General features: G+C 44.6%; 2 protein-coding genes across 4 annotated transcripts; one reads left to right on the forward strand and one right to left on the reverse strand.

Moving 5' to 3' along the window:
• The first annotated feature begins 117 nt into the window (after positions 1-117).
• abcf2b (ATP-binding cassette, sub-family F (GCN20), member 2b) lies at positions 118-6,324 on the forward strand. Of its 2 annotated transcripts, none has more exons than XM_070985570.1 (15): positions 118-292; positions 1,098-1,248; positions 1,440-1,652; positions 2,203-2,385; positions 2,627-2,798; positions 3,181-3,276; positions 3,356-3,458; positions 3,694-3,789; positions 4,277-4,396; positions 4,516-4,605; positions 4,697-4,807; positions 4,890-4,952; positions 5,118-5,246; positions 5,352-5,555; positions 5,695-6,324. In XM_070985570.1, the coding sequence occupies exons 2-15, from the start codon at positions 1,110-1,112 to the stop codon at positions 5,809-5,811; spliced, it is 1,836 nt and encodes a 611-aa protein (XP_070841671.1). In that variant the 5' UTR covers positions 118-292; positions 1,098-1,109; the 3' UTR covers positions 5,812-6,324. The 2 variants fall into 2 exon arrangements, with proteins under 2 accessions (XP_070841671.1, XP_070841672.1); XM_070985571.1 differs by having other exon boundaries at positions 235-291; positions 1,089-1,248; positions 5,695-6,301.
• LOC139346504 (uncharacterized) lies at positions 6,303-15,262 on the reverse strand. 2 transcript variants are annotated; one of them, XM_070985568.1, is made up of 17 exons: positions 15,116-15,262; positions 14,168-14,274; positions 13,892-14,031; positions 13,611-13,771; positions 13,317-13,475; positions 12,781-13,237; positions 12,127-12,228; positions 11,447-11,537; positions 10,992-11,215; positions 10,652-10,894; positions 10,439-10,537; positions 10,076-10,269; positions 9,780-9,954; positions 9,512-9,668; positions 9,261-9,414; positions 8,522-8,633; positions 6,303-8,418 (listed from the first exon to the last, which is right to left on the reverse strand). In XM_070985568.1, exons 1-17 carry the CDS (start codon positions 15,134-15,136, stop codon positions 8,243-8,245), a joined length of 2,772 nt encoding a protein of 923 aa, XP_070841669.1. In that variant the 5' UTR covers positions 15,137-15,262; the 3' UTR covers positions 6,303-8,242. The 2 variants fall into 2 exon arrangements, with proteins under 2 accessions (XP_070841669.1, XP_070841668.1); XM_070985567.1 differs by having other exon boundaries at positions 13,877-14,031.
• Between the last annotated feature and the right edge of the window lie 5,970 nt (positions 15,263-21,232).

The following is a 21,232-nucleotide window of genomic DNA, read 5'->3' on the forward strand; positions in this document are numbered from 1 at the left end:
AGCTCTCCAGCACACCAGCCTGTAGTGTCAGGCTCATTGACTTGGCTGTTGTCAAGTTAGTCCCAGCCGATAATAATGTGTTATTTTACCCATTTGAATCTGTTATTAATTTAACAGTTCAGGGACATTTTACTGCAGTCCCACGAGAAGGGGCGGGTACATCGATTCTCGACGCCCTCTTTGACCATATATGGTCCGTCTGGCGGTTTCGCGATCGGCTAGTTACATCCACCCGGCGAAAAGTGGACACGAGACGTCGGTGTGCTCCCGAGACCAGTAATTCGTTTTCAAGGTAAGTTAGATTTTCACGGTACCTGACAGCTATGGTTCAAATGGATAAGACACAGATGTTTCTGTCTAAATAAATTTTGTCTCGAAAAAGATTCACTAGCCGCCTTCAGACCTTGTAGCTAGTTGGGCCTTGCGTCAAGTTAGCTTTAGCTCCTCAGGCCTGTCATTTGTAGTTAGCTAGCTACCCTTGTTAGCCTAGCCAGAGAGCTAACGCAGTCAATGGCTAGGTTATTAAAATTGATATATTCTTCCTGTGTATGACATTACGTCGTAATCAGCTAACACGGCTATTTGGGTACTGTCGTCGACAAATCCACTGTGACGTGACAAATATACTTTTAATAAAAGCGGCATCAGCTACCGTTAGCAACAGCTGGGCTACCAGGCTTCATAATGGAAAGAGCCCAACGTGCAAGCAGGTGGGATTGTAAGGGACCAAAATGCGGTCTTGGTTAGCATTACCACCACCATCATTATCACCGCTCGTCAGGCTGAAACGTTGACCAGCGTAGGCCTTTTCCGACAATGGTAGTCCTTCCTTAAAATGAACTGTATTGATAGATTGAAGTTACATCGTGTGTTAAGTTACCGGCACATTTATGACACTCGCTAATAGGCGGGTGTTCACTCCAAACGCCACTTTTACCCAGATTCATGCTCAGATCATTTTTGACTGGGGAATGAAAGTACTGCCAAAATTAAATGAAATCCTGGAACATCTGAGAATGTGGGCATCATAAAGTTCTCTTGATGTAACAATAAGATTGATGTTCTGAATGTTCATTTTATTTTCTGCTGTTGAATAGCCTTACACAGCCATGCCATCCGACTTAGCCAAGAAGAAGGCAGCAAAGAAGAAGGAAGCTGCTAAAGCTCGCCAGCGTACCAAAAAAGCTGATGATTTAAATGAGGAGAGTGAACAACCAGAGACCCAGCGCAATGGAGCAGAGAGCAATGGTGAGATTAGGACTCATCTGTAACTAAATGTTTAGGCTTGGCTGTGATTATTAGGTCTGTATCATTCCTGAGATCAATCCAGGCATTGACATGTTACCACGCTACACTTGAACTCTCCATTCTGTCAAGTAAATTTGTAGTGTTTAGCTTGAAATGTGAGCAAAATGGTTAACGAGATTTTGTATTGACAGGTATTGTCAGCTTAACAAAGGAGCTGGATGAATTTGAGCTGGCTAAGACTGAGGCACGGGCGGTGACAGGTGTTTTGGCCTCACACCCCAACAGCACTGATGTCCACATTAGCAGCCTGTCACTCACCTTCCATGGCCAAGAGCTTCTAGCTGATACCAGCCTGGAGCTCAACTCAGGCAGACGCTATGGGCTCATTGGCCTTAACGGCACAGGTAAACGGTCTCTCGTGTTAAGTGATTGTAAGGACTTTAAGCAGTAATGTTAGAGGGACAGCTGTGGTGTCTGAAATAGTCCAACAGGTTGCTGTAGCTGTGGAAATCAAATACAACTAAGCAGCATTTAACACTTAAAATGGCTACTTCTGTAATTACCTGCTGCCTTTTTGGCAGAAGTGTCAATAGACTTGTGCCTGCACATAGAGGAACTTCTTCTTTCCCACTTTAACACCATAGCGTCTCTTCAATTGTTGCTACTTCAAGTCCCTGTTACTAATCAATGGCCTGTACAATTCCCAGAGCCTGATGCAATCTTACCTTTTGTTGTTTTAATGAACTTTGACATCCTAGAAGATACACTCCTTTAACACAAAAAACAGCATCTACTTACAATATTCATTCACTACACTCACACCTGTTTTACACATTTGATCATTTACAGCAGTTTCCTCAAGCAGAAGGGGGATGAACATTGCACAGAGTGGATTTTTAATGTTGCATACTGTGATGAACAATATTCATTTTCATCTCTTCTTGTATCTGCCAGGAAAATCCATGCTGTTGTCAGCCATTGGGCATCGTGAGATTCCCATTCCAGAGCACATCGATATTTACCACTTGACCCGGGAGATGGCCCCCAGTGACAAGACAGCTCTGCAGTGTGTCATGGAGGTGGATGAACAGAGGATTATGCTGGAGAAGGAGGCAGAGAGACTTGCCCATGAGGACTGTGAGTCATATGTGATGTATTATGCAATAACTGCAACTGCAGAGGGGAAACTTATTGTCAGAGGCAAAATAGTCGAGAGACAGCAAACAGAATGCCAAAACAAATTTAACAAAACACACCCTTGTTTGCGTGTAGCTGACTTGATGAAAAAGACTTGCAGCAGTGATGAGGGAAATTGTCTCACATACAGTTGTGTATACAAGAAATGAAAACTTGATGCCTTTCTGTCACCCCTTCATAGCCGAGTGTGAGAAACTGATGGAGCTGTATGAGCGTCTGGAGGAGCTGGACGCAGACAAGGCAGAGGTGCGAGCCTCTCGGATCCTCCACGGTTTGGGTTTCACCACTGCCATGCAGCAAAAGAAACTGAAAGACTTCAGCGGAGGATGGAGGATGCGTGTTGCTCTGGCCAGGTAAAGACAGAGCGCTCAGTAATACACCGTTCAGTGACATGATGAGATGCGTCTTTTGTCTCAGTGTAGGTTTAACTGCTGAAGACAGAACTGTTTCTTGGACCAGATTAATCAGGTTCAGGAAGTTCATGTTATGCTGTGAGATTAAAACCTTCTCTAAGCTGAACTGTGGAAGCTAACAAAGTGATTGGTCACACATGAAAAGCAACACCCATGGAAGAGTAGCTGAATATAAATTGTAATGAAAAACCGATGCTGTTTAGTCAACCATTAACATGAGAAACTCGAGAGGATAACAGAATATGGAATAAGAGTTGTTAAAGTTTCACAATGAGAAGTTTTATGTAAATTAAATGTTAATGACTATCCTCAATTTGCTCAGAGCCCTGTTCATCAAGCCCTTCATGCTGCTGCTGGATGAGCCCACGAACCACTTGGATCTGGATGCTTGTGTGTGGTTGGAGGAGGAGCTCAAGTCGTAAGTTCACTTCCCAGTTCATCAGTTAAATAAGTCCAAACGGCTGATACGTATTGCTCATCCTGCTTCTCGTTGTCAGGTTCAAGCGAATCCTTGTGCTCATCTCACACTCTCAAGACTTCCTGAACGGTGTGTGCACCAACATCATCCACCTGCATCAGAGGAAACTCAAATACTACACGGTGAGAACACTTGGCTGACCCCAGTGCTGGTGTCTTAAAGTGAAATTTAGAAGCCCAGTACCAGAAAGGAAAGCGGCCTTTGCATACCTTGGGACATCTTTAAAATGATCTTGAATGGACGCTGCCATATGCAATCCCATAACACTAAATAAGGAAACCGGGGGTAGGCTGTGTCTAATTATGTGTCAGTGTGCCGCCTTGATGGATGACCATGCAAATCTATTTTTACTTTAAGGGTAACTATGACCAGTATGTGAAGACCAGAGAGGAGCTGGAAGAGAACCAGATGAAGCGCTTCAACTGGGAACAGGACCAGATAGCACACATGAAGGTAAGAGAGAGACACCGTGTGGTGGAAAGGTTTCACTGCACTGAAAAGATGGTTCAGAACATAATCCACGTCCAGGGCCCTCCAAACAAATGCTTTGCAAAGTAAGCTTACCTCAGGTTGACTTTGGACAAGATTTAGTAAACATCATCTCATAACTAGTAACTATCATTGGAGTTTCTGTTAGCACAGTGAGAAAACCTGCAAATAGCGTTCTCTGATGCCATGAAGTTGTTGGATAGGCAACCAAAATATTGTCAGTCAGTGTTTTAGGCAAGGTTTACCAATTAATACAGCTATTGTGTGTAGGCTAAACTAAACTGATCATATACCAGGATCTGGAGGCTACCAGCTCAGCTATACAGTTAACTGGAGAAAACTCTTAAAAGCATGTCTTCCTTTTTGTTTTAAAGGAGTGTCATTATACTGTTCTGGCATTTGCCAAATCAAGATGTCCACTCATTGTTCTTTTTACATCCCTCTCCTCTAGAATTACATTGCCAGGTTTGGTCACGGCTCTGCAAAGCTGGCACGACAGGCACAGAGCAAAGAGAAGACCCTGCAGAAGATGGTGGCATCTGGCTTGACTGAAAAAGTTGTGAATGACAAGGTACTGTGATGATGCAGGTCATGGTGGTCTACTCTTAGCAGCCTCACAGCTTTTGAGCCAGTGACACATTTTTAGGAATTGTGTCCAGTGGCACTGATACCTGCCTCTGTCTCCCGCAGACTCTGTCATTTTATTTTCCTCCCTGTGGGAAGATTCCTCCTCCTGTTATCATGGTTCAGAACGTGAGCTTCAAGTACAGTGACAGCACAGTAAGTAGAGTTAATATTGCAGCATGGTCAGAGCTTTGTTCTCTGCAATCTACGTACATGTCTCAGTCTCATCTGCTCATGTTTCCTATAGCCATACATATATAAAAACCTGGAGTTTGGTATTGACTTGGATACACGAGTGGCTCTGGTGGGACCCAATGGAGCAGGGAAGTCCACGCTGCTAAAGCTGCTGATGGGAGAGGTAGGCACAGTATATTTCCTCATTATCCCTCGACAGCCTGCACTTCAGAGTATTCAAGTTTTATCTCTGTTTCTCTTCGTAGCTCCTACCCTCCGACGGCATGATCCGCAAACATTCTCATGTCAAGATTGGCAGATATCACCAGGTAAAACACCGAGCCTGTTTACGGCAGATCAATACACCTGCATGACTCAAAAGTACTACGCGTCGCCCCTTTAACATGCCCAAAAATTATGCTCTGCTACACCTGGGAGACACCTTTTTATATAAAAAGTATATTAAATATCTCCCGTATCTGTTTATCTTCCAGCATCTGACAGAACAGCTGGAGCTGGACCTGTCTCCCTTGGAGTACATGATGAAGTGTTTCCCAGAGATCAAAGAAAAAGAGGAGATGAGGAAGATCATTGGTCGCTACGGGCTGACGGGAAAACAGCAGGTGGGGTTGGGGTACTCTTCCAGATGATGCAAAATGGGATGGGCATTTTTTTTCTTGTATGGGAAACACGCAACTGTTTCTAAATTGACACCTGGCGTCTTACAGGTCAGCCCAATCAGGAACTTGTCAGACGGTCAGAAGTGCAGGGTGTGTTTTGCCTGGCTGGCCTGGCAGAACCCTCACATGCTGTTCCTCGACGAGCCCACCAATCACTTGGACATCGAGACCATTGACGCATTGGCAGAAGCCGTCAACGAGTTTGACGGCGGCATGATGCTCGTTAGCCACGACTTCAGGCTAATTCAACAGGTACATATTTGTCATTCAATAGATTAGAATTTGACTTTTGGTCAGAAATGGCCCTGAAAACCAGGGATTTTACTTAACCAGTTGTTGCCAGCACCTTTCATAATGCTGTTTTTTTTTTTTTTTTTTTTTTGTCCTCTAGGTGGCTCAGGAGATCTGGGTGTGCGAGAATCAAACCATCACAAAGTGGAAGAGGGACATCCTGGCGTACAAGGAGCACTTGAAATCAAAGATTGAAAAGCAAACGCATGACATCTAAAGAAACCTCACACTCTGAGCCACTCCTTTATCTCACATCATGGATTTGACCTGCGAGCTCCCGAGGGGACGAGCAGGGTTTGCTTTGCCAGAAATGTCCTAAGTAGAACTGAAACAATCTGTTATTCATCTTATTGGACACGTCTCTTGTACATGTTGTACTGTATCTCCATCTCAGTTTGACAGTGCTGCACCATGCTGAACCCAACCCGATCCCCGCCCACCCATCACCTCAGGCTGCACTCTGATTGGCTGATTCACCTGAAGCATCTCAGTGCATTTTGGAATGCATTCCATTGTGCTGTCTTCATAGAAAACTTTTATTTTTCCAAATGTTCTGTTTTATCCCAAAATGTATGCAGCAGCTTTTAGGTCATATTTTATGATATTTAAAAGTTCACTTTTTTTTCTGTGTAAAAGAGCAGTTCGGCCTTATTTAACAATGTAATGCAATAAAGGTTTGTCTGAATAAACAGAACATTAAAAACAGCATTTTTAGGTTGAGAAGACTTTATTATTTTAAACTTAATGAATACAGTACTCTTATCCAAAAATCAAAAGCTGTTTCGGGAAAATAAACTATTTTACATCTCTGTAAACAAGAGGACAAAACTTGAAGTGATCAAAGAAGTTGCTTTGGATTGTGGCTTGTGAGCCCCGTGGCTGCATAGATCTCACCTCATCCTACAGCCGCTGCACCACACTGTACGCCACTCACCCTGTCTTCACATGAACTGAAAATGGCTCCACTGTCCAAATAAATACTGGCATTTCTTGGCCTAGCACACGACTAGAAGAAGGTAATGATGAGGATTCATGGAAACTACCAACTAAATCCATTGCATCTCCAGGATGCATTTGAAAAGGGGGGAAAAAGTGAGTTTTTGAGAGATTTATGGCTTACTGTGAACTAACATCCATACAGGTGACATCACAAGTTAGAAAACCTTTGTTAGGAGCTGTCAGCTGTGTTCATGTCACACTGGTGTCAACAGAAGGAAGTATGGCTGCATTTTGCCATCAGCATCACAAAAAAAAAAACAGTTTCTCTCAATTTCAGCTGTACTTACCATTCTATCGTGTTAGTTATTAGGCATTTAACGGTGCCATTATTACACAAAATCTGCTTCTCATTTAAACAAACGTTTCATGTTATACCGTTATCGTTAAGAAACAGTTCTCATTTTGACCAATTCACAAAACACTTCTACGTTGGAGCAGAAACTGTATTACAACTGTCCAAGATGATGAACATATGAATTTCAGTTTATTGCTGACATCTGCAGTGGTGCTTCTGCGTGATTAGTAGTGTTCTTGAATACTAATATACAACTAAAAGAAAACCTAGTTCTAGTAAACATCTAGAGGGGAGTGGTACAAAGCAAGTTCGACAAAACCTAAGTTCAAGTAGACTGAATGCACGTAGGTTCCTTTAAATAAAGAACCACAACGTGATGCTTACAGTTTGCACAGCTGTAATTACACAGCTTCATTCAGATGTACGGCTCAGCAAGTTAAACGTGTTCCCTTGGCTGAGAATCGCTCAGAGAATATTGTAAGGACAAGAATTAGTGAAAGGATGCTGCTTTTTACAGCCAATTTTAATCCCAGCCAGCAGGTCAGGTGTGCAGCGTAAGCTACATGGTGACCTTGGGCAGGTTAAAGGAAAGCCACCTGTGTGACACCTTGAAAACTCCGGCTTTAGGCTCATCGTACCTCACTAAAACATTCATGTGGCTTTGCGGTACACCCCTCAGGAGGCTGACGTGAACTCTACTTACTCTAATACACCAACATGACATGAATACAGCTCAAGATTCAATGTTAGTTTCAATAATAAGTGACAAAACTGGAAGACATTATTTGTCTTCACATCCTCCCGAAAAAATGTCTTCAACCATATTTGGTTGAGTTGACAGTTTGTTATTTAGGTTTTCATTAAATGTCTACATAATATGGGTCTGTTAGTCATTGCGGTCTGAAAATACATGCTGTGTTATAAGTTAATGTCCAACATTTAATATGTTGCTGCCAGTCGGCTCAAAAAGTGCCAACCAGCAGCAACACGGATAACTCCAACCTATAAGGCTGCACATAAAAGCTTTAAAGCTGTAGAGATTGTCAGGTGGAGCTTTCCAGAGACAAAAGGGCTGCAGTGTATGCAAGTAAATACAGATTGATTATATATCCGTAAACGTTAGAGATGGCCTAGTTTTTAAACACGAGGTTTCCGTTTCAGGTTTCAACTTGGCAGCGTGCCTGATTGACAGATTAGCGGCACAAGCTGCAGTTCAAACAGTGCAAATAGGAGGAGTGTTTCAGTTAGGTTGTTTTTCAGAGTATCGTGCCGGCAGCATGTGTCAGGGGCTCAAAAGGGGGGTCAGAGGCGCGCTCAGGTACGGGATGTGCGGACCAGCAGAGGGTGTCCAGGCTCACTGGGCTTCCCACTCCTCGTCTGAGACCTCATCGGGGGGAACGATGCGAGTGTTGCTTGCGCGAATGCTGCTGATGTTGGTGAAAGAGAGGAGGTTCGCAATACCTATCAGGCTCACGCCGGTGCAGTCCAGATTCACTTGAGCCAGGTGCATGTGTTTCAGGAACTTTAGACCTGAGGGAAACACAGCAAAACACAGGGAGATTGTTAACTCAAGCGAGGAAAGATCCCACTCGGCCGCCGTGGTGGAGCCAGTGATTTCAGAGTTTCACCTTACCGTGGTCTGTGATCCGCGTGTGGCTGAGATTAAGTTTAACAAGCTGATTGCAGTGAATCAGACCTCTCCTCACTACTGTGTCTCCCACTCGAGTGCAGGCTAACCCCAACACCTAAAAGACACCAGAAAAACACTGTTAACATCAGCAAAGTACAATGCATAGAAATGAGATAAATTCAGATAACATACTCATGCTGAAACCTTTGCTCAACAATGCAGGTGTGCATGGAGGCTGTTTTTATAAGTCAGACTAATTAACCTGTCGCCTATAAATGGTAGAATTTTTTTTTTTTTTTTAATTAATGATCTATCAAATCATCTTTATAAATAACAAAATAGTATATTGCAAGAGAGATGATTACAGTAAGATTTCTTACATAACTTTTAACCCCCTGGCCACCCCCTTTCCCAGCCCCACACTTAAGTCCGGCTTATTATGAAAGAGGGTAAGGACCATTTTTAACCCTGAGTTAATGAGGACTGCACTGCAGCAGCGTTTGATCTGAGCTAGGAACAATCCCACCAAGTGTGTAATCCCACAGTCTTTAAGAAATACAGTGTACAGTTCTGAAACGGACGTATCCTGTGTAATCCTTGAACAGTAGATCAGTGTGAAGTAAGATGTTTATTATAAAACTGTTAAAATTACAAACCACCACACTATTATTTTTCTTCCATTTCTTAGTTTGCCAGGCAACTGACAGATGGACAAATCCACAAACGTCACCAGCAAACTTACCTGGAGGTGCGGCAGACAGGTGATGAGTTCGGCCACTCCTCGGCTGCTGACTGCCGTCCGGTCCAAACAGAGCTCCTGCAGCTCCTGCAGGCCACGCAGGGAGGGCAGCCCTGCATCTGTCACCTGAGTGTTGCTGAGCAACAGCTTCTTCAGCCTACACAAAGAATACACAGTATTCTGTCATTATCCTGGCTGTATTTATACTGGAACGACCGCATGTGTTGTACAGCCCAATAGAACGGCTGAATGACCTGTTCATGGTGGAGAGCTGGCTGACTCCCTGGTCTGTGACTTGTGTGTAGTCTGTCAGGTCCAGCTCTGAGAGCAGAGACAGCCTGGAGAGGAAAGACAGCCCACTGTCTGTCACAGAGTGGCGTCCAGGGAGTGTCAGCTGGGTCAACCTTAGACCTGGGAGGGAAGCAGAAACCTCTCGTAAGAGTCCGATTCACCACAGACTCTGACCTTTTGTGCGCCTCCGCCTGCTCATGAAGGTGTGAAGGTTCCGCTCTGTTTACAAACCTGAGATGATCTGCAGGGCTTGATTGCCATCCGCCACAGGGATTCCTGCCAAACTGAGGGAAGACAGGGCCGGGTGGGAGGCGAGGTGCTCCAGTGAGCTTTCAGTCACACCGGTCCCATCCAGGTTGAGAGTCTGCAGGCTGGACAGCTCTGCCAAAGCTGACACATCCCTGACCTGGTAGAACAAGACCCATCAAGACAAAGAAATGCCAAAAGACAAAAGTGAAATGAGAATTTTTTTAAGGCCGGCTGCTCTGTGAGCTAAGATGCCAGACGTGCCATTACAGCCAGTGTACCTTCGTCTGCTTGATGCTGAGGAGCCGCAGTTGTGGCACACAGGTGGGCAGGACCACCAGTGTGGCTTCGGTCACAGCCGTCTGGTTCAGGCCGAGCTGAGAGAGGCAGGACGGAGCCGACTGAAGATACAGCACCATCCCAGCATCAGTCACTTTGGTCTGGTCCAGGGACAGGAAACACAGGTTCTTTAAACCTTGTAGAGACAGAAAGGAAAATAACATGTTGATATGTGGCAAAAATCATTCACGCTACATTCAAGTGCTCAGCACAAAGGAGCTTATGTTGCACTCTGGCTCTTGCACGTAATGCATTTACGTGCCTGTCGAGTAACTGTTCATTAGACGGTTTGCAGGAAGCCTGACCTGTGATATGCTGCAGACAGGAGTCAGTCAGTTTGCTACAGGAGGCCAGGTTGAGGTACTGGAGTTTGACCAGGCTGGACAGGATTGACAGCCCAGAGTCTGGACAAAGCGAGTTTCGGAGATTAAAAAAGAAATAGCACAGACACTGAGCAAACACATGCAAAACTGATATCTGAAAACCTCAAAACTCCATCCTGAGATAAGAATCAGTACCCGTGATGAGAGGTGAGTTGACCAGACTCAGATGCTTCAGTGCTGCAAAGGCGCGTAGCTGCCGCAGGAGCTCATTGGTGGAGTAAGGGTAGCAGTTCAGGACAAACTTCTGCAACGGGCAGCCGAAGAAGAGCTCCAGAGTGCGTGGACGTAGGAGCCTCTCGCGGGACATATGGTTGAGCAGAAGCTCCGCAAGCTCCGGGGTGAGGCATGCCAGGCTGCTGCTGTACTGCATGCTGGGAGCTAAGAGGGCAAAGGCAGAGCGGCAACAGTGAGTAAACAACGCAATGAGACACATTTCCTGGAGTCTTACAGCTGACAATTCCACATCGTCTCTCACCGGTCATGAGGTGGACAGTTGCGCGGGTGGCCAAGGCACATAGGGACGGCACGCTGGGTGTCCTAAAGGGTCTTTTAGGGGGTGACGGTTGTCCCTGGGAGGCGCGGGGGTCCTCTTGCTGTGCGGCTCTATGAAGACGCTCCACTGCAGCCAGACCTGCAGCTACAGGGGCCACCCGACCTCCCACGTCCTCAGGCTCAGCTGGAACCTCTTCCGGAGCCTCCCTGGAACACAAAATTTGTACCAGATTTTAACATTACAATTATGGCTGCAACTAGCAATTACAATTAATTACAACAAAAAATGCCCGTCGCAGTTTTCAAATTCTTTCTAAGTAGCTGCAAAGCACTTAGAAATCATGTGGAAAATATCACAACTGTAATATAATAGTTGTATCAATTTCCATGCATTCCAGTTCTTACATTGTGTTGGTGCCATTGTGTCTAGACACTCACCTGAGTCGATTGCCTTGCTCTGGCCAGTGGTGCCTGGGCTCAAATTCTCCTCTGAACCTATTCTCCGGAAAGAAAGGCAGCCTCGGCATCCCTGCGAAAATTACACAAGTGTAATCCATAAGGAGATTCTAATATCACCAGGATGAAAGTCAAAGCAGTCGCTCATGTCAAAACCAGCCCATATATGTACAGTTTAAGTCAATTCTTGAGCATTTGTCTAGTCCTGCTGTCTTGGAATGAAAAAAAAAAAAAGTTGCATTTTTTCATCTCACACCTCTAATCAACATCTTCTCCTCTCAATCTTTGACTCTTCTCTCACTAGCTTCAACTGGGATTGAGCTCTTCTCGCTCTCTGGTACACATTCACAATACTATATGACAACCACATGTTTTGAAAGCTTGAATATGATTGGCTGACCGGCCGTAATCTCTCTGGGAACTCAGTTCTCGCTGCTGGGGCTCAGTGGTTCTGACCTGTGTACTGTATGTTTGACAGAAAGGGGCATTCACCTCCATGTTTCCTAATCCTAATCTTTCTTCCATACGACACACATTACTGGGGCAGTAGGTCTAATGTTCTGTATAAAGGAAAAGTTGCGCAACATACAGAATGAAAGCAAAATTTAGGTCAAAGGGGGGATGAGGTGTCTGCAGTAAAACCCGGACACAGGGAGCAGTACCGCTCAGCATGTGAGGTGGCTCTTCCTCTCCTTCTTGCTCATCATCGATGTCTATGCCAGCAGCTTCCTCTGCATCACCAGGAACCAGCCTCTGGCCTCGTCCTGTTGAGCAGCACCAGGAATGTCATCGGCTGATTAAACAGCTATTTAAATAAAGTTTAAATAAAGTTCAACATTCTGGGTTGTTGACATAATCAAACCCACAGAGCTGCAATGTGGAAGGAGCTATTACAGGAGTAAAAGGTTCCATTTCGGCAAGAAACATCCTACGTTGAGTGGCATTGTGGAAACCATTAAAACAAATGAGAAATGGGAATATGGGAATTCAAAACAGCAGCAGCTCTTTCCACTTTGCAACTCTAGGAATAATCTTTGTAGGCTGCTCCTGTAATACAACTGTACACGACATACAAACTTCAGAATGTGATCATTTGATGATCCTTTTCGACATACACTCAATTAAAAACATTACAAAGACAATATATTTAATGTTTTACCTTATCTGCTTATTGTGAATTTGATGGAGCAACACATTTCAAACAAGTTGGACAGGAGCAACTAAGGACTGGGAAAGTTGTGGAATGTTCCATAAACACCTGTTTGGAACATTCCACAGGTAAACCGATTCTTTGGTAACAGGTGACAGACACTTACCCCAGAAGTGAGACGGCCCAGACAATGAAGGACCAACCCCAGGTATCCCTGCATAATTCACCGCCTCTTCCCACACCTGGTTGGGTAGTGGTGGAGGAGGTACAACAAGGTCCTGCCCTCCCACCCCCTCCAGGACAGGGACATGTGGCTGAGGAGACACATCGCACTGCGGCGGCCCATTCTGTGCCGCCGGTGGTGGTGGGTCTGCAGGACTCTGTGCGTCTTGAGGAGTCTCTGGAGGGGTGGTCTGAATACACAGTGCGGCATTGGGCGTGAGGCCGAGAGAGTGCAGCGAGCAAGCAAGCTCTGCCTCCCCGAAGCGTTTCCGCGGGAAACCCTGGAGGAGGGAGAAGGAGGGTAGGGAGGGGTGACGTCCGGCGATGTGCTCCACGACGCTGCGCAGAGGAGCGTCGGCTGGGAAGCGCTCACGCATGGACTCACCGGATGGCAGCCGAATCTGCAACAGAAAACATGGGGTTTAAACACCTGTATCTGCTTCATGCACGCACAGAACTTTGGGTTCGTCATAGCCTCACCATGAGGACGCAGTTGTTATCCACATTAGTCTGAATCTTTCCTCCAAGCTTCTGCCCTTGAGCACTGGGAGGAGACGCCTCTGTGGAGGCACTGGTCTGGATCTTCTCCTGCAGGCTCCTCCGGTCCTCAGCTATCCGCTTCAACACCAGCTCACGCTCCTGGCAGACCAACACAGAAGACAAGTTGTTGTCTTACGAGAAATCATGAAAACTGGGTTAAAAGATTTTGTTCTGCCAGTCCGGCTGAGCTGGTGCCATTCAGAACCAGTCGACGTTCTCCTCAGCGCTGCTGACCTGTTTCTTTTTTTTTCTCTCTGCTCGGGCCTCCTGAGCCACACGTTGTCTCTGCTGCTCTTCAAAGTCACTCTTGTCCTGTTTGATGCGGGACTCGACTGGCAGTGGTTCTGGGGACAGGGTGCATGACTGTGACGGTCTCAGCACCAATGAAGGGGAAGCTTTTAAAATAAAACACAAGTCAAACACTTACTCTTGCACTCTACAACATTCATTTCATATTGGCTTCATTTTTCAGATGCAGAAGCCCCGTCCACTATTCCTACCATCTGTGGATATACCTCTGCTGTCAGGAGGAGATGTATGCGTATCGGAGGTGCTCGCTGCCTCTTTGGGTGGGTTGAAAGCAGAAAATGCTGTCTCAGCTGGCTGTGATGACTGCTTGACCAACCTGTGCCGTGGATATTGACCCTGTAAGAGCCTGTCAACGTATGAGAGAGGGATACAGCAGTGATTTAGTGAGGAGTGTTTTTTTTTTAGAAACTAAATGGACATCATGTTAGCATTTAATGAACAAGTCCAATTTAAGATTAAAGAGAAGAGCAGGGACAACTCACCACTCGGCTGCATCTGGCACTGAGAAATGCCCCGCCTGTACAGCTGCCTGGATCTGCTCCTCTGTGAATCCCATCTCACTGAGGATGAGGAATAACTCCCCAATAGTCTGCAAAACAAGCAAATCAAGAAGGCATCAAACAATCCTGTAAACAATGACTGACCAAATTTTCTTATCCTTATTAGTGATTACAGTGGCTGCTGGTGCAGTTTATCTGGCTCATAAGGTCCTGATATCTTAAATAACATACATTTTCAATCAGGCTATCTAGCCCAGAGTTATTAAAACACACGTTTTAGGCTTCTTTTTAATTTGGATTCTATTCTAGTTTTATTACTGCTTTGTCTGACCTGCCAATTCCCAGTACAATTAATGAAAAATTTAATTTGTCTATAATGTCAGTTGCATTAACTGATATGCATGGAAGCAAAACTAATTCAGACAATATCAATAATGCTTTTCACAGCCATTTTAAAGCTGTATACATAACAGTTCATTTATATAACATTATAGATTTACTATTATTGCTGTTCAGGTTGTTACTGCTGTTTTACAAGCTAGACCTGCTTTGTGTTTCGGCGTGGACCATAATTAATTGTCTTTGTCCTTCATTAACGTTGCATCTGACGGACCTGCACTGTCGCCTCTAAACTCTCCAATTCTAAGTCAGTGCTGGTTCCCAAAGTTTTTAATCTCAGTCAAAGTCTGTGAGGATAAGAGCATTTATTCAAAGTAAAGTCAGCCAGTTTAAACAAACAGATGACAAGCTAGCCTAGAGCTAACGCTAGTTGTTGTACCTTCGGTACACTGAGAGCTGTCAACAAACAACGTTAGCAAGAAGACAGTAGCTAGCCGATGGAGAACGATGGCGAGGCTAAAGCTAAAGCAGCTAGCGAGCTAATATTTGCGTGAAGTACAGCGTCCTGTCAAAGGCAGCTTTTCATCTTACCGGAGAGGCAGCAGAACTCATGCCGTCGTTTCAGCGCTAATGTAGGTAAATCAAAGCGAAACTAATATTAATTAGCAACTTTGTTGACTTCCTGGTTGGGTCTACTGCGCAGCCCGCTACGCTAGCAACACTGACCTCTCCCCCTTTGACTTGTAGATTGACAGAATATCAACAAGAAACCAGCCTATCAACACTGCGGAGAGCCGAGATTTCCTCCACCGGAGCAGCAGCGGCGTGCAAATCCAACGCACCTCTCAGTGATTGACAGACCCAAACCCCAACCGCCACCCTAATAATATCCCAAATCATCCATGACTCGACATAACTGAGTAATGTGTGGAGACTGCGTTAGTTTAGGCGTAGTTTAGCAGTGAATGCTACTGGACAAGCTAGGCTAGGGGTGACAGTGAAAATTACCGGTTAATTACCTCCCAAACACGTGACTCAGACAGGTTGTCACAAAATTAAGACAGAAAATTGAAGAAAATAAGAATGGAGTACACAAAAAATGGAGGACTAATCTGAATGAATGGTAATTATTATTTTTAACAGGTGTAACTCCTGTAGCAGTAGCAGTAAGCCACCAGTAGGGGTCACTGTGTTCTTACTGATGTGACCTTTGCACCATGCAGGCTGCAAATTTCACTGTTCAGCCAAAGTTATCAGTCTACGTTTCCCCGAAAGATAAGGTAGATATATATACATGGCAACTGAAGGCAGATGCAAAATCATTTACTCAAGTAAAATAAGAGGTTTTCCTTGAGTGGCATTATTATGATTCTATCAGACTTTAATGGTACATATATGTACATGTATATTTGTCAGTGGGAATCCAGCTTTTGAATACTTTAAATGGCTTTAAGCCTTTTTAATGCCTCTGCATAGCAGGCACTGCAGGAGTATCAGGTGATCACTGTTTGTGATAACGAATCATTGAGTGAGACAAGGTTTTCAGAAACCTTCAACTGAACAGGGAACAATAGATAGACTTCACAAAAGTCTCAACTATCTGAAGAACAACATGAACCATATACACATACATGTAAATATAGACACACATATTCCCCTTCTTTATTAATATATCCAACTACAATTCAATATGTAACATTGATAAATATATATAAATCGAACTACCTAAAACTTCATGTGTGAAAGACCTTCACTGTATTGATGGACCCATTTGTTCATACGGCGTGCCTCTGTCAGTCTATGTCAGGATACTACCAATTCCCAAGTGTGTGTGTGTATGTGTCAATTCTGAGATAAGTTGTGGTGGGAACAGAAAAGTGGGGAGAAGTGGAGTAGATAAGGTTAAAAAAAAAAAGGGCAGTTTATGTGGCCTTTGTTCAGATACAAGGTTGGCAACAAGAAGGCTGAGGTTAGCAGATAGACTGAGCAAAAGCTGGACCACTATGAAATATAATAGCTAATCTGGCAGAGTGTGAGCTAGTGGACTGGTAGAGTGTATTCAGGTAACTAATCAGGGGAAATGAGGGGTAGGTGTGCAGGCAGGTGATGGCCTGCTGACGACAGAGCATCAGGAAGTTGAGGACTACTGCTGGTCAAGAGGTGAATGACAGGGTTCGCGTTCTTGGGGCCTTCTTTTGATCAGTTCTGCAAATTTCTCGTGCATGTTGGCTTAAAAGTTGAGCTTGAAAGTTTGAAATTCTCCTCTTTGCCTTTCTCCTTAACAGTTCTATGACAACAGGTCAAACTCCATCTGTTGAAGATTGTGTGATGCAATCAAAAGCTCCTTAGCAGGTGCTAAATGGATAGATTTGGATGTTTTGTCAATAAATTACTGTTTTTCTTAGGGATCTTTTGATTTAATTTGTCTTATGAGGATGTTGATAATGGTGAGAGTAATGTTGTCAGTCCACGTGAGAGTACACAGATGTACTGGGGATAAATACCTGCACTTTTAATGCTCATGTTGGTTTTCAGTTTATGCAAAATCACGCTTTCAGGACGTCACTGCAATGACGTCACGGATGATTTATAGTTTATTTTCTGCTTATGTCGTCGGAGGCCATGTGCATCATAACGGAACGACCCCCTCCCTCAGGCTTTCATCAGAAATATGATTCATCATGTACGCAGGCGCAACATTTTGTCTGGGGAGAATGGCGACAAGTTCCAAGAAATTAACGAGTAAAACCCGGACGTTTATCAATCTTGACTTCAAAATAAAGACATAAAATGGCGTTTGAAAGAAGTCAGTGTATTTGTCGTATCATAAAGTGACGTTTTGACATCTTATATTTACTCAGAGCTCATCTTTAAATGTAATAGTGTGTTTCCGCCGTGGTAAATGGACGCATTTGCCTAAACTACTCACAAAGTGCTTGATTTTAATTTTCTACCGGAAGTAAAAATGTTTTTATTATGACGTCTTGACACCGGTTGAGCGGAGCAAGTCATTCAGAGAGAGTTTGAGGTGAGTACCAGGCACCGGTGACTAATTAAGCCGCAAAGTGTGTGTGCATTTCAGCAACGGAGGCGGTTTGCTCTGTGAAAACCGCATTTGGGTTTTGAACCGTCGTTATTTTGAAGGTCATGAACTGACTTTTCCCCTGAGGAGAGGCGGCGGCATTGACAGCCAGTAACTGCCACACAGGCACTGGAAGTGACCGCGGCGGCGGCTGCTGCTGCTGCTGCTGCTGCTGGACGACTTCGCTTTGTTCCTCGGCGTGTGAACCAGGTAATGGAGGCGGAAATGTTGTCGGACTTACAGTTTTGTACTGGTTTAAGCCTCTTGGCAGACTGGTGGTAGGACGTAAACGACAGTGTCTAGAGTTTCTCATCCTAGCAAGCTAACGGTCACTCCTCCTGACAGCAGCCTCAGAGAAAATGTGATGGTCGTGTGGAGGAGTTGGCTGGGGGTCCTCATCTGAGCTCAGCGGGGTTTTGTCTTGTCTTTAGTGTTGAGGCTGAGGATGTGGTCAGCTTCACTCATTCATTCATAATTCATCCATTGCTCAGCATGTCTTATGGTTTCTCAGGTCAAAGGGTGACTTAATCATAAAGATCTGTCAGTGGTAAGTTAGTTCAATATAAATGTGAATATTAAACTTTACTCCTGCACATAGCATACAAAGAGCATGCGCTGCTAACAATGTATCTGTTGTCTTTATGATGTAAGGAAAGGAAATGCATTGCAAGTTCCCAGGGGTCAAAGGGTCGTCTTCAGATTCTTTGTTTTATTCAATATTCAGATGTTCACATTACAACAATAACAAAAATCCTAGAAACATAACAAGTTCTCACACTGGACAAGGAGGAAAGATGGTCGTTTTTGAATAAGTGACGGTCAGTTACTAAAATTGTGTTGTAGGTAAATGTAGTCAGTTAACTAATTGAGTGGTTTCAGCATTGGGTGAAGTCTGTCCCAGTATGACCTGTCATTTCCAGTAAGAAACCCCAGTTCTCATCCCACTGACCTCCATTTGAGGCTTTTTTTGTTCTGCGCTTCTATTGTGCCACAGCTTTGGAGATAAAAGTGGAGCGAGACACGCTAATGAGCTGCCATAATATAGCATTATATTGCAGACAAATGGCTGTAACAGTTTACTGAAGAATAAAGAAATGATCTTTATTTTTAAAGCGGCTTCCTCACAGGCTGAGAAATATGGACTGAAACTCAAGTTGGCTTTAGCTTTTTCACATCAGACATTTTGCTTTGTCAAACGCAGGTGAAGTTAATGACATTAATTGCTGCAGTGGAATAATTCCTGGAGCAGAGCCACGGTTTTTGTTGTTAATTCCACCTGCGCTTTTCCTGCTGCGACAGGTCAAAAACGTCTGCTTTGAAAAAGGTCCACAGCGTGAAACTGAACTCGGGAAGAAAATGAAAATTGGCGATGCTCATGGTGGAGGAAACACGTCGGTCAAATCTTGAATATGAAAAAGCTTATCTGGCCCTCGAGGTCGCTGTGAATACGTCGGTAGAGGCTTGTTTATTGCAAGAGCTGTCTGGCATTTTTCATTTGCACAGCGGAAGCTAATGAGGAAAGTCAACCTGGCTCCGTGTGTTGCTTGTTGTGGCTGGTTGATAAAAGTGCTCTTTATTCACGGGGAGGATCGTGAACCACACTGTCATTGAAATTGGATCCACTAATCCACTTCAACTAACATTCATTTAGCATGAAACCTGACTTGGAACCCCTTCAGGACCCCTCCAGGTCCCTGCACCCCAGTTTGGGAGCCAGAATTGTTTCCTAGGCCATTTTCCATCGGCTCTTTTGGATGCGCTGAGTCAAATCATGCCTTTCCATTCCCATGTTAAACGTGCCTGATATGGACCATCTCCAGAGTCAGGTCAAAGTGCACCCCACCGCCTCCAGGCAGGCATCCAGTGTGCTTTGTCATCATTCAGGGACATGTTTAAATCACTCAGGGACGAGTCAGGGACATGTTTAAATAGCCTCCGCTGCCATTGCCAGACACAGCAGATCATCAGTTTCATTATCGTAACAGCCTGAAAATCCATGATAATAGCTGGCTGGCTCCCAACAACTGTTACTCAATACAACAGCGAATACCACTAAAGAGGGCGCTGCTTTCAGCGTCACCGACTCAAGACCAGCACATCATCAGTTTGTGCCGGGCTGCCACACTGCGCTGAGTCAAACCACGCCAGCACATGTGTGTGGAAAAGGGCCGTATCTGTCACATGGCTCCGAGATGTCAGGACATGCCCTCTGGCAGGATGGAGGAAGGATGTGTCTCGTCTGCTGACTCACCAGTATCATCTCCATGTGTGCTGCAGCTTATTTAAGGAGATATTTCACTTTGATGCAGAGACGGGACACAGGATAAAGCGCTTATCTTCTCCTAAAGATTCTCAAAATGAAGTAAATGAAGCCAGCGTGAGGATTTTATTTTTTTTTCCGCCTCACAAGACCTGAGCACGTCAAGGACTCGTTCAATAAGGGAGTCTGAAATGTTGGTCTCAGTGAATCTGACCTTGTTCGGTCTTTAAAAAAAAAAAAAAAAGCACCCAAATTCCAGAGCGCTTCAGCTTTCCTTTTGTCATATAATCCTGCACGGTGCTTGAACACATCAGATAGATCCATCTTATCTGTGTGATCGCACTCTCAGCCTCTGTTTGTTTTCCTTCGCCTCGGTGGAAAACGTCAAACACGCTCATTGTAAACTGATTTGTGACAACAGTCGAGTGTTTTCGCCGGCGGAGAAAAAACTGTCAAAGCACAAACAGTCGAGCGGAGTGTCTCCACATTCCTGCCGTGAATTGCTTGGTCATGCAGAAGAGAAGGAAGGAAAAGAGGTAGATAATACGTTTTTGTTTTTTTTTTTATCACGGCCTCTCGGCTCTTCACGTTTATTTTACCTTCACCTCTGCAGATAAGCAGACGCAGCATTTTGTCAGTAAACACATCAAGCCTCAAAATGTGTCCAAACATAAACTGTTATTTTACATTAGAAATTGCGGAGTCACATCATTGTCTGCAGATCAGTCTGCTTGCTTGGCTGTTGCTCTGCTCTAACCTACTAAGTTGCATTTAATTACCATTAAGCGCTTTGGCAATTGGGCTTGGAACGTGCAGAGTTGGTGCTACCGTCCTCTCACATTAAACCCCATTAAGCTGTCTGGAGATTGTCGTCTCTTTGGAGCATCTAATTAAACTGTCAACTGCATAAGACATAATGAGGCATCCTTGCTGCTCTTCCCACCTCCTCCTTCGCTGGTTTCATCCTTTCCCGTGAGGGATTAAGTTTAGATTCTCATGCCTTTTCTCAGTCTTTACTAGCAGACGCAAAAACAAATGTAATCACATTATGTTGTTTTCCAGGAAATGGATAAATGGCTGATTTGTGTTGACCGTAGTATGAGATCTTAGTGCTTTGTTTGGCTTCTGGGAGCCCGGGGGGGTATTTTATTCCCGTCCCAGTCTGAGTCTCATGAGGGTAAATACAGTTATTACAAGTGCACTGGGTCAAAGCTCCACAATTACCGCGTTTCTGTGAGAACATGGCTTTACCTTTTGTGCAGCTGGTGCAACCCGAGCAGCCCTGGATGCCGTTTTGACAAGAAGGTGCCCCACCCAGACAGGGCTGGAGCTGGATCGGACCAGTCACTGGCGACTGTGGAAAGGT

This window comes from Chaetodon trifascialis, chromosome 18, assembly GCF_039877785.1.
Source record: "Chaetodon trifascialis isolate fChaTrf1 chromosome 18, fChaTrf1.hap1, whole genome shotgun sequence".
NCBI classification, from domain to species: Eukaryota; Metazoa; Chordata; class Actinopteri; order Chaetodontiformes; family Chaetodontidae; genus Chaetodon; species Chaetodon trifascialis.

What these genes read in the sequence shown, in the direction of transcription:
- abcf2b (XM_070985570.1), top strand. Translation starts at nt 1,110, where the DNA reads ATGCCATCCGACTTAGCCAAGAAGAAGGCAGCAAAGAAGAAGGAAGCT. An exon ending in TAAAGCTGCTGATGGGAGAG is followed by an intron (nt 4,808 to 4,889) that starts GTAGGCACAGTA and finishes TTCTCTTCGTAG; the next exon opens with CTCCTACCCTCCGACGGCAT. An exon ending in ACTTCAGGCTAATTCAACAG is followed by an intron (nt 5,556 to 5,694) that starts GTACATATTTGT and finishes TTTGTCCTCTAG; the next exon opens with GTGGCTCAGGAGATCTGGGT.
- LOC139346504 (XM_070985567.1), bottom strand. Translation starts at nt 15,136, where the DNA reads ATGAGTTCTGCTGCCTCTCCG. An exon ending in GCCACCTCACATGCTGAGCG is followed by an intron (nt 11,538 to 12,126) that starts GTACTGCTCCCT and finishes TAATTTTCGCAG; the next exon opens with GGATGCCGAGGCTGCCTTTC. An exon ending in CACGCGGATCACAGACCACG is followed by an intron (nt 8,419 to 8,521) that starts GTAAGGTGAAAC and finishes TGTTTCCCTCAG; the next exon opens with GTCTAAAGTTCCTGAAACAC.